The 16,280-nt window shown below is 36.0% G+C and overlaps 2 protein-coding genes across 2 annotated transcripts; both read left to right on the forward strand.

Moving 5' to 3' along the window:
• The first annotated feature begins 410 nt into the window (after window positions 1–410).
• On the forward strand, window positions 411–6,078 carry LOC137719667 (K(+) efflux antiporter 5). Its single transcript, XM_068458707.1, has 20 exons — window positions 411–898; window positions 1,012–1,055; window positions 1,238–1,305; window positions 1,432–1,516; window positions 1,644–1,705; window positions 1,823–1,898; window positions 2,068–2,142; window positions 2,728–2,799; window positions 2,942–3,025; window positions 3,123–3,191; window positions 3,299–3,376; window positions 3,496–3,584; window positions 3,789–3,885; window positions 3,982–4,035; window positions 4,366–4,461; window positions 4,686–4,874; window positions 4,970–5,047; window positions 5,304–5,348; window positions 5,450–5,545; window positions 5,714–6,078. Exons 1-20 carry the CDS (start codon window positions 676–678, stop codon window positions 5,756–5,758), a joined length of 1,725 nt encoding a protein of 574 aa, XP_068314808.1. The 5' UTR covers window positions 411–675; the 3' UTR covers window positions 5,759–6,078.
• Window positions 6,079–6,716: 638 nt separating this feature from the next.
• LOC137720906 (cysteine and histidine-rich domain-containing protein RAR1) lies at window positions 6,717–9,389 on the forward strand. Its single transcript, XM_068460027.1, has 6 exons — window positions 6,717–6,992; window positions 7,350–7,352; window positions 7,452–7,534; window positions 7,740–7,894; window positions 8,736–8,971; window positions 9,055–9,389. The coding sequence occupies exons 1-6, from the start codon at window positions 6,888–6,890 to the stop codon at window positions 9,148–9,150; spliced, it is 678 nt and encodes a 225-aa protein (XP_068316128.1). The 5' UTR covers window positions 6,717–6,887; the 3' UTR covers window positions 9,151–9,389.
• Window positions 9,390–16,280: the final 6,891 nt, after the last annotated feature.

Genomic DNA, 16,280 nt, shown 5'->3' on the forward strand with positions numbered 1-16,280 from the left:
TATATGTTATGATTAATGTAGGTGAGATTAAAAAAAAAAACTGCAAAATTTAGTTGTGTAAAATTACATTTTTATCCCATATTTTTTATTCATGTTTTATTTTAATTAGAGAGTTAAACTGATAATTTCTTAGAATTTTAATTGATAATGAGTGTTTTATTAATTATTAGAAATTTAAGAATTTCTCTAATATCTTATGAAATATAAACCTTACCCTCATTTTCTATATATTTCATATGTTTTCACAATTTTTACAAAAATATTAAAAGTATTGAAGAAATTTCAAATCATTATGTTGCTCACGCCTTCTATTTTTATTTTTTAAAAGCCCATTATTCAGAACAAAAGAAAAATAAATAGAAAGGAAAAAACAAAACCGAATTATATATTTTCGGGTGCGCCGTCCCGCCCTCAACGACCAAAAGAATCCCAATTAACAACCAAGAAGTTGGAAAACGAACACACTGGACTTTTAAACCAACTCGTTTCTTCCTCCTTTGCAATCTCAGATAAACGCTTTCGTCTTCCTTTTCGCTCACGCTTCCAATTCAATTCAATTCAATTCCTCTCTCTCTCCCCCTCTGAAAATTTCCAAATCCCCGTTCCAAAAATCTAGAGAGAGAAAAAGAAGAGAGAGAGATAGATTGGATTGGTGTGGCTTTTCTTCCACATTTGATGGCCAAGAGAAAACGATGCGTGTTTGGATTCTGCTATTGTCTTCTGACGATTTTGATTTGCGCTAGGGTTTCGGTTTCCGCGAGATCTGATAAGGAAATCCGGGAGAGGTTCTACGGCAACATGACCAACTCCTCCGCGCCGGATTCCGGCGACGGCACCATTGCCAAAATGTTCGATCGCGTCCTCGAGAAGGAGTTCTCCGAGAACGATCAGCCCGAAGGTTTAGCTCCTTTGCATTTTTTGTTAACTTGCATTTTGCATTTTGTGGTTAATTTTTCGTTTATTATCGTAATTGTAGTTAATTAACATTTTTTTGGCTTCAACTTTGTGTAGGATCTGACGGGGCCAGCTTTAACAGCAGTGTGGCCGATCAACAAGTAGGGTTTTTGTTACTCTTCTGGATTTTCTTGTACCAAATTGCGATACTTTTCTGTTATTTTTTGTCCGAAACAATTCTGCAGTGTGATTATGGATTGTGATTATGCCGAAACAATTCAATTTAGAAACTTTCGATTATTTTTACGCCGAAACAATTCTGCATTGTGATTATGCTTTGCAGGCTGTACTAGAGACTGTGGCGAAAATCACTCACGAGAAGGGCAAGAAAAATGATACACAAGTTGGAAAGTATGTGAATGTAAAAATTAAATCTTTTGATCCTAAGATGGTTGTTCCTTGACAAGATATTGAATTCGTAGCGGAATAAGATCTTGCTATGTTGTTGTAATATCTGCTGCTTTTTCTACTTGTCAGTGGCACGAAACCATTTGATTTTGAAGGTGTTTTTTCCCTGGAGAATGAAGATTCTGAAGAAACAACAACCTTGATTGACAAAAAGGTACTTTGAAAAGCCGTTAGTAGTGAATTTTTTATGTTAATAGCTCTGGCAGGATTCGTGGGCATAATTATTATTGTTTTTAGCTTTACATTAACCCTATTAACTTATTTCACTTATTTAATGGTAGGATAATGTGTTTGTGATGTCAAACAAGAAATCCAAATATCCAGTACTTCAAGTAGATTTGAGGTATCTCTACGTATCCCTTTCCTGACTCTCCCCAAGAACAGTTAATTGCAGTTCCGAGTTTTTATTTGTCTTCTTGATGCATATATGACTTATGGGTAACACTTGGTATTTTGGCAGATTAATTTCTGATCTGGTGGTTATCATAGTGTCTGCTGCCGTTGGTGGAATTCTGTTTTCTTGTTTGGGACAACCGGTATGTCTTTAAATCCTAACCACTTTTTCATATTTTTTTTCTTCAGCTCCAGCTTAATGTTCCTTTATAGTTCATGATCTATATGATCCAACTTTATAAACTTTTCAGCATAGTGATTCACATGATGTGACTTTTAGGTTATCTGTTCTAATTTATATGCATATAATAGGTTATTGTAGGATACCTGCTTGCTGGTTCTCTCATTGGACCAGGGGGTCTGACGTTCGTCAGTGAAATGGTGCAGGTTTGTTGTTAATTATGATCAGTTAAAAGTTCTTTGTTTTCTGATTCGGAGTTCAAGGTTTCAGTATAGTTTTTTCTCTTCTATGTACTTTGTTCAAACTCTCATTCATGCTCATTTCAATATAAAATGACCTTTATGAAATATTACTTATTAGCAGTATCTATTATTCAGCAACACTATATTAAAGTTGCCCTCTTCCTTCAGTTTAGGAGAGTGGATATTTTTTTCTTAAAAGAAAACCCCTATTGTCCTGTAAATTCTTTCAATATGCATTGGAGTCTCTATTAACCAAAGGTTTTGAACGTCAAATTTAGTAAAGTTTAGAAAGTCAGAAGTGTAAAAAGATTGCTCCTTATCTAGATTTCTGCATAATTTAATGCCGTTTATCCATATCAGAATGTCAATTCCTCTTTGACAATTTAGAAATAAAAGAATAATAGTAGAAAACTAGTATTAGTCACTTGTTTTCTTGAAATCCATGTTTAATTATTTGGTTTAGGTCAACCATTTACCTGAAATCCGAGCACTGGTCTCTGTTTTCTTCTATATATAATCTTGTTTGATTCCTTTGTGTTTTCATTACAGGTTGAAACTGTTGCACAGTTTGGTGTTGTATTTCTTCTTTTTGCTCTAGGTTTGGAGTTTTCTTTGGCTAAGGTATGTTAGACTTGGGAAATTTAAGTTTACTGTCTGTTATGCTGTATAATTTATGAAAAAGTTTCTTTTTGATATCCTGGGGGAGGGAGAGGATGAAATTTGCCTTTGTTTACGGTAGCCATTTAACCTGTCATTGGTGCAGTTAAAAGCCGTGGGCCCTGTAGCTGTTCTTGGAGGCCTTCTTCAAATCATGACATTTATGTTCCTGTGTGCCATAACTGCTATTGTATGGTGTTCAATCTTGATAACTAAATTTTCATACAAGTAACTAGTTAAATCCTGTCAAAGTGAACAATAGGCTTGCCCTTTTTCTTATTTTTCAGTTATGTGGAGCAAAGTTGTCTGAGGGAATTTTTGTTGGTTCCTTCCTGTCAATGTCATCAACAGCAGTGGTAGGTTTTCTATCCTTCAATAATATGACGCCACTTTACTTACTTCTTTGGTTGCTTGTTTCTTAATTTCAACTGCACTTCACTCCTTTCTCATTTCCTTTTACCAGGTGGTGAAATTTCTTGCAGAAAAGAATAGTAGTAGTGCTCTTCATGGTCAAGTAACAATTGGAACACTCATTTTCCAGGTAGGTTTTGAAGTCTGAAAACTTAGGTGGTGGGTTTATTGATAAGTGAAGGGAATTTTTGGTAATAACCCTTGTTTCTGATGCATATCCATACGTTCCTTCACCGTGGCTTATTTCAGGATTGTGCTGTTGGTTTACTGTTTGCTTTGCTCCCAGTTTTGGGTGGTCATAGCGGTCTTTTCCAAGGAATGGTATCAGTGGGGAAGCTGTAAGTCTTCTTCTGCAGCTTCTATGAAATATTTCATTTTTCCTTTTATTCTTTTCTGTTCCGATTTTTTTTCGCTTTGCTGCCATAATGAAAATGAGGGTCATTTTTATCTGGTTTTTAAAAGTAGTTCTTTTTCCAGTCCAAGTCCAACATCCTAATAACGAGCTTGTTGCAAACGGTTATTGTAATTTGTTGTTACTTCAGGTTGCTGGTGTTGTCACTATATCTTGGTGCTGCCTCGGTATTGTGTTGGTCATTTGTTCCTCGCTTTCTGAAACTGATGATGCATTTGTCCTCTCAAGTAAGTTTTTATGGTCTAGTAGAGTAAGATATTTAGCTTTTTGTCTTGACTTTTAATAATTTCATTGGCTCATTTATAATTCTTATGGTGGATCAGACAAATGAGCTTTATCAGCTTGCTGTTGTGGCTTTCTGCTTATTATCCGCTTGGGTAAGTGGAAATTATTATTATTATTTTTTTTTCAAGTTTCTTATTCAAGGGTAAATACTATTCAAAATGCTAATGGCCTCCGGATTTAGTCTTCCTGCTCCATCTGCTTACTTTTAAGTGCTGTTCTGTTTTTTACGCATCGTAATCAGCATAGTTGATTGTTGGTCCAATGTTGGCCGAGTATTGGCTGCTGAGTTGTTGCTCAACTTGAATTTCCCGAATTTCTGGTTACACAATAACAGTAATATGGTTCTTATGCAGGGATCTTTCTGCATATTTGTAATTCTCAACGCTATTTTAATTGTAGTGAGTCTCTTGTAACCTTTTCAGTGTAGTGATAAGTTGGGCCTTAGCCTTGAGTTGGGTTCATTTCTGGCTGGGGTTATGATATCAACCACTGACCTTGCACAGCATACTTTAGACCAGGTACTCTTCTGGATTTCTAATACTTACGTATTGCAGTCATGTTTATTTGTTACTTTCGTTTTCCCCCTTGCTTATACTTAAGAAATGACGGTGGCGGACTCCTTTGGGGCTTCTTTGTGTACGTGTTTGATAAACCTAGTAGCTTGAAAAGAAAAAAAAAATGTGTGGATTTCACTGTATGATTCATGTTTAATGCTTATATTTGATGTTCTTGAACATTGCAGGTGGAACCAATTCGTAACCTATTTGCTGCTCTCTTCCTTTCGAGTATTGGAATGCTCATTCATGTTCATTTCTTGTGGAGCCACGTCGACATACTGCTAGCGTCTGTTATTCTAGTTATAGTTGTAAAGACTGCCGTTGCTACTATTGTTACCAAGGCCTTTGGATATAGCTTTAGGACATCATTTGTGGTAAGCTGATTTATAAGATTCAAGTCATATCTTATTCTGGCAGATAAGCTGATTTTGTAGTTTCCTAATTTTTAAAACTTGCTTCCTTTTTATAGGTTGGAGTCTCACTTGCTCAAATTGGAGAATTTGCTTTTGTTCTCTTAAGTCGAGCCTCGAATCTTAATCTTGTTGAGGTAACTTATCTTTCTTATGGTTCATCATAGTAATCTTGGGATGGACCACATGCATTAGCATTTTAAGTTGAATCGGATAACTTATTGAATTTCTTTACCTGGATTTAGTTTTGAAGCCCAACTGTTATGGTCCTGATTCCTGAATGAAAGAAATCACATCTTGCAGTCAATGTGCATTCACAAAATAGCATCTAAATATTTTCCTCGATTTCATCTTGATTTTCTAATCATTGTATTTTCAAACTATTTTTCACAGGGGAAAATGTACCTTCTTCTTCTCGGAACAACAGCGCTTAGCCTGGTAATTTTATTTTGATGTTTCCTTTTGTGGAGAACGACTCCAATAATTTTCTCTCTCGTGCAGTCTCTTTACACAACTTACTCGAGTAAATGATATTACAGGTTACAACTCCTCTCATGTTTAAGCTGACTCCTGCCATAATGAATCTAGGAGTTCTTATGCGCTGGTTTCCTTCTGAGGGAACTCCGTATAACGAGGTCTCTCTCTTTCCCCCTCTTTGAAGCACTTGCCTCCCATCTCTCTTTTAAAATGCATATCCGCGCAGTGTGATGGATTTACATTCAGTAGTTAAAACTGTAATTCGCATCTGAAAGCTATCCACAGTTCGAGTCTTGGCTTATTTCCTTCTTCCTCCGATTTTACAGGAGAAAGCTGCGATGATTGACGTACAGCACAACCGAATATTGTGATCTTCCCTGTCTATCAACTATCCGGTCATGACTCATACCAGGTTACGAATTCAGTTGTGTATGATTTGTGAATATCTTCAAGATGTTCAGTTCCTGCTTCGACAATTATCGTGTACAGAACATATAATTTTTGTAATTTTTTTGAGGATTTTTGTAAATAGGACTCTTTATGTAGGGCTCCTCTTCAAGTGTGCATGGTAGTCTATTTGGAGAAAAAAGTTGCTGCAAATACTAGAGATTATTAGGAAACTGTATCGTACCCAAAAAATGGACTTCAGAATCATTTTTTTTTAAGAAATACTATGATTTTCCTTATGTTATGAAGCAGTGTTCTGATATTTCCTTCAACTTTCAATTTAGTTATGAACCCTCTAATCTCTAAAAACGCATAAATTTTCCTATACAGCTAAATCTATTAAATTGAAGATTCTTTCGTAAATTCTAGTAGGAAAAGGCAACATAAAATGTAATAGGTCGGTGAATCATATCGAGACATAGGTAATATTCTCAACGAATCTAAATTGGGTAAGAAGGATTCGAACTAAGATACAGAAGCAATTCTGCTTCAACTGCTCTAGCCAACGTGATTATGCCGCATTGCACCATATACAGGACTATGGATACGAGAAACATAAGTACAATTTTCACGGAACTTTCTCTCGCGGGCCGGGCCGTCACCGGGCCAATGGGCTCCCGAGTCCGATGACGAAGTAAAATTGCACAAGGCGGGCATACTTTCTAGGAAAGAGACAGTGGGCACAAGGATTATTTCCGGATCACTTCTACTTAATCTTTTTAGTTAAATAATTTGGATGTTTGAAATTTAATTTAACGATTAAAATTATTATAATTTTTAAAGTAAATATGTGTTTTTAGTCATTTGATCAAATTTCCAAAATCCGAATTATTTGACTGAGGAAGGTTAGATGGAAGGATCCGGACTCTTTCCGGGAATATCAAGTACGAATCTGTTTTTTGAGCTTTGTTGGACTTACCCGGTTCCAAGTCATTCTTTTTTGGTCTTCCTCCTCCTCCTCCGTCGTCTTTTTCCTTCATCTTCTTCTTGTTTTCCCTTCTCTTTTTCCTGGTATTTTTCTGAGACAGACAGAGAGATCGAGGAGTTGAGAGGATGGAGGGTCAGCGGACAGCGCTGTTGAAATGCCAGCGAATTGGCTGCAACGCCATGTTTTCCGACGACGACAATCCTGAAGGTTCCTGTCAATACCATGATTCGGTACTCTCTCTCTCTTACTGTGCTCTGGTTTGGGTGTGAGAGAAGCGAAGAAGATTATCGTTTTCCCTTTTTCTTTCGGTTCAATTTGAATAATTACATTATCCCAACAGCTGACTTGAATCTTAAAAGTAATCACCTTGTAATTAGTTTACACTAATTTCAAACTAAATTTGGGTTTAATTGATCCAAATTCTGCACATTATGTATCTAATTAAGGTGTTCCCTTGCTTGTTTTGTAAACTATGAAGGCTTTTAATTATTATGCCTTTTAATTCAGTTTAGATGTTAATTCAGTTTTGTTTTCTTGCATGTTTGGGGTTGGCTGACTGACTGCATCGGCATCGTCGAACTTTTCAGGGAGTAAGTATTGCCTGTTGATTTAGTTGTTACATCGCGTTTCTTTACATTTGCGTTTAGTTCGATGCCATAAATTAAGCACAATGTGTTTGTTTTTCCCAGCCTATATTTCATGATGGGATTAAAGAGTGGAGTTGTTGCAAGAAAAGAAGTCATGATTTCACCTTATTTTTAGAATTACCAGGGTAAGCACCGATGTCGCTAGTATTATTAAGCTTGCCCCAGCACTCCGCAACGGAGTTGAATTGTTGTAACGCTGACATTTGAAGCAAATTTTGATTGTGTTTCGAATTCTTGAGTCCTGAATTAATTGCGGATTTTAGATTTTTGTTAGTTTCAGTTCGTTACTTAAGTCTCCTTTTCTTTCTTTTCTCTATTTGGTGAATGCAGATGTAAGACAGGTAAACACACAACAGAGAAACCAGTGTTGGCGAAGCCGAAGCCTAAGGCTCCTGTTTCTGCTCCTACTGCAGCTCCTGCTACCGATGCATTGTCAAAACAGTCCTGCTCTAGGTGTCGCCAGGGTTTTTTCTGTTCGGAACATGGTTTGTTTCATTTGACGCTTGTTGCTTTCAGCATTTGATTACTGTCTATTCTTCATACTTGGTGTAATGTGTCAGGAAGTTGGTTCATTTTTGCATGGAAATTGTATAAAAAACTAAGGGGTTGTTTTGTATTCAATTTGAAAACATAATTTATCGGTTTCAAAAATGAAGAATGTAGCGAAATTACTTAGTACTCATTAGTTTCAAAAACAAAAAATTGGATCCAAGAAGGATACCAAACAGTCCCCAAGTGTTCTGAACATGTTATCTAATCTGTACATGAATGCTAAGTATGATACAACTATTAGAGATTGTAATATTGCCTTCTCATTGTGATTGGTGAATTCAATCTCCGAGGCTGTGGTAATGATCCTTAACTTTTATAGATATCAGTAATAGGAAATTTAAAAGGGGGATGTTCTTGGCGCTCCAGAAAAGTCATTGGCACTTCTCGTAATTGTATTTTTGTTTCAAAACATAAAATGTTGCACAATGACTTTTTTGGAGAACTAATGACATATCCCATTTAAGAAAGGTAACCGTGATAGGATTTGATACAAGGTGATTGGAATACAATTTGGGGGAAATAATGAATATTCCATTCGTCTGGTTTTGGGATCGTTTTTTTGGTCAGTACCAGTCCTTGGCCCCGAGGAGATGCAAAACACAACAAAGGCCTTGTGTATTTGGATTTGTTATCGTTTTAATCTTCTTGAATCAAACTAGCTGTGTATTTTATTCTTCGTAAAATACATAATCTTCTCAATGATTGAATAGTTTATCCCTGATTTCTAGCAATTTGTATTGCATTTCGAGCAGCTGAGCGATGTTCCTTTTCCAGGTGCACAAGCCAAAGAACTAAAATCAAAGCCTGTAAATGTGGAAACAACTCCAATTCCAGAAAGCATTACTGATGATCAAGGCACTTCTGCTCCACCGAAAAAGATTGTTGACATAAACCAGCCCCAGACGTGTACGAATAAGGGATGTGGTCAGACTTTCAAAGAGAAAGATAACCACGAGAACGCATGCATTTACCATCCCGGGCCTGCTATTTTCCACGACAGAGTGAGAGGGGTGAGTGTACTACTATAATTGTCAATTCTGTCCTATATAAATATGTATAATTTGAATAACAGTTTTTTCTTTTGGTATTGCAGTGGAAGTGCTGTGACGTTCACGTAAAGGAATTTGATGAGTTTATGAGCATTCCTCCATGCACCAAAGGTTGGCACAATGCTGACCCGGTATCTTAACATCAGATGCAGGGAAGGATGGTTTGTTTTTACTGTCTGTTTTGTGCGAAATTTTCTTTTTGTTGTTGAACTGAAAATCATTTCGTGCAACTGTCTTCCAGGAATATTTAGCTTCTCTCTGTATTACCTTTAGAATATATGAATTGTCTTGTCCTGTGTTCTTGTTAAATTGAAACGAATTTATTGTGTGGAAATCGAACTTTTTACGGCTATACATGTGATCATTTGATTGTCGTTCACTCTGATCATCTCGGATTTGCTTGTTTCACTGTCTTCTCTCGTACAAGTCAAAACTGGTTCTTCACTCATTGCTATTGCTAGGGATCTATATGAGTAGCAGGTTTAACCGTCTGATATCATGCGTTTGTACGCCGTTATTCAGTAAATTAGTGTGTGATAGAAGGCAGATGGATGGTAAATAAGTGAAAAACTGCTGTTGACAAATATTGCCTTTGCCTCCAATGTGAATTTGCTCATGTATAGTGACACATAATCTACCATCCCGTGTTTTGGGCATACTGAAAGATCTCTGGCTTGTTAGAGAGGATTAGTTTAGATAGGATCATTTGTTCAAGTTTGTGCCCTCGAGGCTGGACTCGGATCCTCTCTAGAACCTTATGTGCGGGTCCTGCAGACCACTTAATCCTAACCGTTCGTAATAAATCGTGCGGTTCTCTTGTAGCAATATGGCCCATGCAAAGTAAATAAAAAAAAAATTCAGAAATTAAAAGAAGCATCCATTCAGATTGTAAGCATTCAAATTTCATTTTTTTTATCCTTTATCTTTTTTCATAATTCCAAAACAATGTTAACTTATACTTTATAGGCACAATTCGTGTTGTAGCATCACAATATAAGATAACCAACTTCCAAAATCATGCTAAAATTTGTTTTCTAATCGAGCAATCGTCTCCTCCCCTGTTACTCACACAATGATGTACTGCTACCCCGCCTAACCACCGATTTTTCCTTCACGACATTTTGCCGTCTTCAACAACTTAGAACCCGCATAATAACCATTTACGTATCACAAAACTACGAGCTCTACGTAGAAAGACGAATTCAGTTTAGTCAAATATATCTCACGGTCTGCTCCTTGAGCAAAATTAATGAGCCAGAGAAAATACTAGATGATATAAACGTATAATTTACCTCATTATCTTGGAGCAAGGAGCTTTCGCCTGTTCACTTTTGTGGCCTTAATTCAATTAGTGGAAGCAATCAATCGTGTATTAGTATTACAAATTCGGAGCTTGGTTTACTCTTGAGTTTCACTAATCACGTTTACTAAGAGAGATTAGTGGTTAATCTTAGCAGGCAAAGGCACTTTTTGACTGGGATTTTGTATTATGCTGTGCTTCGGATGCAAGGGAGAGCTGAAAAATGTCAAATATAAGATAATGAGGAGCTAGAGTGGAAAAAGTTCAATAAATTTACAACGAGAGGAGAAACTTACATGCAATTATTAGAGCATTACCAATAAATGATGCAAAATATCTTGAAATTGACATTTTACATTTTTATAGTTGGCCGGAAGACACTCGAAGAGCGGAATGTAAGATGGTCATTTTTGCCCAAAGATGTAAATAAAAATATAAATTTACATCTTTGGAGGTTGACCCTCCAATCAAAGAGAGAACAATAAATAGAATCCGAAACTTACATCTCTTCGATTGGAGTAGTTACACCTCCTGGGAATGTAAATGTGATGTTTGCATCTCTTCATTGGAAATGTCCTTAGATATCTTGCTGGCGATATTTTAAATAATTTATTTGAGATATTGTCATCTTGACGTTCCAGTTGCATGCATGTAAATTTTTACGTGAAATTGTTAAACTTAGATATTGTTCATACCTTACTAAATAAATCTGCTGGTGGCTCCTTTAGGCATCTCTTGTCGATTGCAAACTTCAATTCCTGCATACAACTTAAAGCATGGCCATTAAAATTATTCACATACAAAAAATGAAAAGAGAAGAAGGTAGAGTTAGATTTACCTTATTTTTAAGAGAGCAAGCTACGCACTTATATATCATTTCACCTTTCTCTTGCTTTAAGGCATACACAGAGTTTGGCCTGTGCAAAACAGTAATATCAAAACATTTAATAGCAACAATGATTCTCATTTGCTGACATGTTTACTTACTTGAAACGGGAATTATATTTGTTCTGATTCTTAATTTTCAAGCGTTTATTGTTGGAATTATTAACCATACAAGTAAATATCAAGCGTTTTGGAGACTAGAAAATGCTACAAGTGCAAGGTTACACTATATTGAAATGAAACAAGATGGGATTCAATTGACAAGCAAAGAGGCAGATATAGTTACCCTTTGATCTCTGCAGTTTCATTTTCTGATAAATAACTAGAGTCAGGTCCATTTGTTACCTGCAGTGACAATATTATTTCGTCGTAAGAGTAGAGAAAAATTAATAAGTTCAAATTCGAATAATCGGACAGGCTTCAGAAGGTTACGTGGTGATTAAATGTCTGTTGCATAGCTCGCGCTGATGTCCGAAGGCGGAACACCTGATAGAAATCAAATTAAGAACGTTATGAAGCGCATTTGTAACCACTAGTCAAGTCATTTTGCTTTTGGTAGGAGAAAAATTTGGTAGGACTTGCTAGCCATGTCATGAAACATTATGTATTTTAGTCTCGTCCAACCCATGACAAGGGCAACTTTGCCGAAGTTTCTCTCATTTGCAAAGACACACCAAAGAAATACATTACAAGGTTTTATGATTACGTGAAACTCTGTTGCTGGAATTGTTCTCTTTTTCGGGCTAGGCCATGGAGGAGCCCTGTGAATCTGCAGATCAAAATATCAACAAAACGAAAGATCATAAAACTGTACAATATTCCAACGTCTTCAAACCGAAATGAACAATTTCAATTTGAGCGTTGAAAGGACTAGAAACTTGCTTTTGATTGTTCTCCTGGTTTGGCATTAACCTTGTACCTGAAGATCAGAGTGTTATAAGCTCAGTAGGTAGACCTTCATAGATCAAACAAAATATTTTACTAAAACCACGCAAGAAGTGAATGTACCTACGTCTTCGTGCTCGATTTGCTGTTTCAAGATTTGGTTCTTTCGGAACTGTAACTTTAGGTCTAGCAGCATCAGCTCCGACCTGTAGGACACCACGAAAAACTATTTTTTTTCTTATTTCGAATGAAGATAAAATGTCCTTTGCACGATCGAAAGCACATCATCCTTTTTCGGTGTTACCTTTTTTGCCGCCTTATGTAACCAGAGAGGTTGATGCTTGAGTTGTTCAGCAACCTGCGTCACAAATATATCGTGAGCCCCTCGGAAATTCTTGTAAAGGATTCATAAACTTTTGATTAAGTTCGCTATTTGGATTGAGTGTAACAAGCTCATAGTCATAAAGATCATATTCACACACGCGATTAAACGAAGATAAAATAAATCGCAGATGCCAAACTATCAAATGAACAAATGTTCCAAGTGCACCTTGCGTACATAGCCAGCCTCCAACTTCTGCCTTTTCGTAGGTGGCGGAGAATTCTGTGATTTCTCATCAAGTTTCCCGAGCTTTTTCGCTACTCTGTTATCAAGAGTCAGAAAATGGGACAAGTTAGAAAACTAGACCACCAAACAATTAGAACAAAAGATACATTGATGACAACAGAAACATCAGAGAAAAATAATAGCACCTCCTTAATAACCGATTGGAGTGAACCTCTCGGTGGTGATTTTGCTTGGCCAACTGACTCGCCGTGGGTTTCATTAACGTTGAACTCCTCGAGAGATGTGGTGACTTGCCCGGGGACTTCAGTTTAGCTTTTGGAGTGTCTTGAGCCATGTGATTAGAAAACTCTAATTGTGTCGAAACATGAATATAAAACATAACAGTAAGATACAATTCCATGTACTAATTCATGCGAAGCAAAAGGCAAAGCCGATTCAGAAAACAGAAATAAAATTCTCCGAGCGTAGGTAATTTTACAACAAACTATCGCATCGCGTCAAAAATCTAATAAGAAATGAGTTGATGATGCAGAAGAAGTTGATAGTAGTAAGAAATGAAAATGTACCTTTGTCATTATCGTCTACCGCTGCAGAGACCTCCACTTCCATGTACTTATTTGGGTTACTGCATCTAGTAACTTCAACACCTTTCGATTCCGTGGAGGTTGTTACAGGTTCCGGATGATTCTCTTTTTGCCAATTCAACAATTTTTCAAGGAAAGCTAAAGGGTTTGAAACAAATTAGACAAAGAAAAAACAAAGTTAGTGGTAACAAATTAATCCAATCAAATTACAATATTTATAATTCAATTAATCTCTAATCTGTTCATATAAAACAACGTAACATAAACGGTCATTAATAATGTGGTAATCGTAGGAGATGAACCAAAATTCATTGTTTTTGGGACATGATAAGAAACCAACAAACAAATGTTCTGGAAATCGCTTACGCGAGGGCTGATAGCCTCCGGCTGACTGAAACCATTCCTCCGCCTCCTCCGCTTCCCAATCGGATTCCGGCCTAGTGAAATCGTAGAAATTGGGCGCATCGAATTCGTAGTCCATGTCAATTTCATGCCCCTCGAAAGCCTCCCTCGCGAACTCCACCATTTCTTCGTCCATCTCTCTCTTCCCTCCCTCCATCTCTCTCTATCTGAACCAACTTTCAGGCAAATGAACCAGCCAATTCCATGCGTGTTTTAAAAATTATTTCCTTATTTATATCACAGTTATTTTTTATTTTTGTTTTGACGATAAGCTTTCGAAGACTTTCAAAGAAACGATCGGGTTGGAAACTTTCCCGGGAAATCAAAATTCAGACACAGAGTGAGAGGAAGAGAGAGAGAGAGATTATATATAAATATATATGTACGTAGAAGTTTTGATTAAGGTTAATGTGAAACCCTACATGGAAATTTGTGAAGGGAAGAAATGGAAGATTTGAATATTTGTATGGGGCGAGAATTTCGGGTTGGTTTAAGAAGGCAAACTCAGCCAGAAAAGGAAACATGACGAAGCAGAGGACGACGACTTTTTTTAGCGCCCAAGTTTGGGAGAAACGTTCCTCGCTCCAGAATTTTGAAATCGTGGGATCCACTCGGCTTCTGCGGTCTAGCAAACGGATCGTGTCTGTGGTGTTCGTATCGTTTTCGTGTAACACCTGTTATCTTAACGGGCCATGTCGTGTCACACCTGTTATCTTAATGGGTCCTTAACAGGTCGGGTCACTTTACCCAACAGATAAAGTAACCTGACCCGTTATGACCCGTTAAGAAAAATGTATTTTTTTTCTTAAATTCGCACATGCCACACATTACCACATAAATATTACTTCAACACATTAAAACACATTTGTCGTTTAAGTACTACATCTACACTTGAAAATAAGAGCCACATTTAATATATTGTAATAGACTAGTAGTCTATTACACTACTAGTCTATTACAATATATTAAATGTGCAAGAATATGTAAAATGAAAGAGTTTTTGTTTTCAAGGTTGTGAAGCTTTTCTCAAAATTTTAAACCTTGCCAATGGAACTCAAAGCTTGCATGTAATTCCTTTTACAAAATCCTCAATTTTCATCGATTATCATGACATAAGATTTTGTGATATCCACTAGTGTAAATATTTTAAATTGAAGATCGAATTCATTCGTTGTATTCATATGGGGTCAAGGAGTGTAGCTGTAAAAAATCAACAAAATCAGAGTTAAAATAACCGTTAAATCGTGATTTTTCGTTGATAATCGTTGAAAAGTTTTGTCCCGTTACTTGATCTCTGAATGTTTGTTTTTTGGGATTTTTGGCGTATGTGATCTTGAAGCATATATAAACACGTTTGATGGTTGGATCGTTGAAATTATGCGTATCCCATCAAAACGATAAATTCACTAACACATAGAGTTTATTTATACTTTCATCAAGTATAACATAAGATTTGGTGGTATCCATTAGGGTAAATATTTTAAATTGAAGATCGAATTCATTCATTGTATTCAAATAGGGTTAAGGAGTGTAGCTGTAAAAAATCATTCAAATCGAAGTTAAAATAACTGTTAAATCGTGATTTTTCGCTGATAACCGTCGAAAAGTTTTGTTCCATTACTTGATCTTTGAATGTTTGTTTTTTGCAATTTTTGGCGTATGCGATCTCGAAGTATATACAAATATGTTTGACGGTTGGATCGTTGAAACTAGTTTCGTAGAATGTGTATCCCATCAAAACAATAGATTCACTAACACTTAAGAGTTTATTCATACTTTCATTAAGTATAGCATAAGATTTTGTGGTATCCACTAGTGTAAATATTTTAAATTGAAGATCGAGTTCATTCATTGTGTTCATATAGGGTCAAGGAGTGTAGTTATAAAAAATCATCAAAATCAGAGTTAAAATAACCGTTAAATCGTGATTTTTCGTTGATAATCGTCAAAAAGTTTTGTCCCGTTACTTGATATTTGAATGTTTATTTTTTGCAATTTTTGGTGTATACGATCCCGAAGTATATTCAAACAAGTTTGACGGTTGGATCGTTGAAACTAGTTTCATAGAATACGTATCCCATCAAAATAATAGATTCACTAACACTTAAGAGTTTATTCATATTTTCATTCAAGTATAATATAAGATTTGTGGTATCCACTAGTATAAATATTTTAAATTGAAGATCGAGTTTATTCATTGTATTCATATAGCGTCAAGGAGTGTAGTTATAAAAAATCATCAAAATCAGAGTTAAAATAACCGTTAAATCGTGATTTTTTGTTGATAACCGTCAAAAAGTTTTGTCCCGTTACTTGATCTTTGAATGTTTGTTTTCTACAATTTTTGGCATATGTGATTCCGAAGCATATACAAACATGTTTAAAGGTTGGATTGTTGAAACTAGTTTCGTAGAATGCATATCCCATCAAAACAATAGATTCACTAACACTTAAGAGTTTATTCATACTTTCATTAAGTATAGCATAAGATTTTGTGGTATCCACTAGTGTAATTATTTTAAATTGAAGATCAAGTTCATTCATTGTATTCATATAGGGTCAAGGAGTGTAGCTATAAAAAATCATCAAAACCGGAGTTAAAATAATCGTTAAATCGTGATTTTTCGTTGATAACCGTCGAAAAGT

The sequence above is a fragment of the Pyrus communis genome, chromosome 16 (assembly GCF_963583255.1).
Source record: "Pyrus communis chromosome 16, drPyrComm1.1, whole genome shotgun sequence".
NCBI lineage: Eukaryota > Viridiplantae > Streptophyta > Magnoliopsida > Rosales > Rosaceae > Pyrus > Pyrus communis.

What these genes read in the sequence shown, in the direction of transcription:
- LOC137720906 (XM_068460027.1), top strand. Translation starts at nt 6,888, where the DNA reads ATGGAGGGTCAGCGGACAGCGCTGTTGAAATGCCAGCGAATTGGCTGC. An exon ending in TTATTTTTAGAATTACCAGG is followed by an intron (nt 7,535 to 7,739) that starts GTAAGCACCGAT and finishes TGGTGAATGCAG; the next exon opens with ATGTAAGACAGGTAAACACA. An exon ending in TTTTTTCTGTTCGGAACATG is followed by an intron (nt 7,895 to 8,735) that starts GTTTGTTTCATT and finishes TTCCTTTTCCAG; the next exon opens with GTGCACAAGCCAAAGAACTA.
- LOC137719667 (XM_068458707.1), top strand. Translation starts at nt 676, where the DNA reads ATGGCCAAGAGAAAACGATGCGTGTTTGGATTCTGCTATTGTCTTCTG. An exon ending in AATGATACACAAGTTGGAAA is followed by an intron (nt 1,306 to 1,431) that starts GTATGTGAATGT and finishes TCTACTTGTCAG; the next exon opens with TGGCACGAAACCATTTGATT. An exon ending in CAATGTCATCAACAGCAGTG is followed by an intron (nt 3,192 to 3,298) that starts GTAGGTTTTCTA and finishes TCCTTTTACCAG; the next exon opens with GTGGTGAAATTTCTTGCAGA.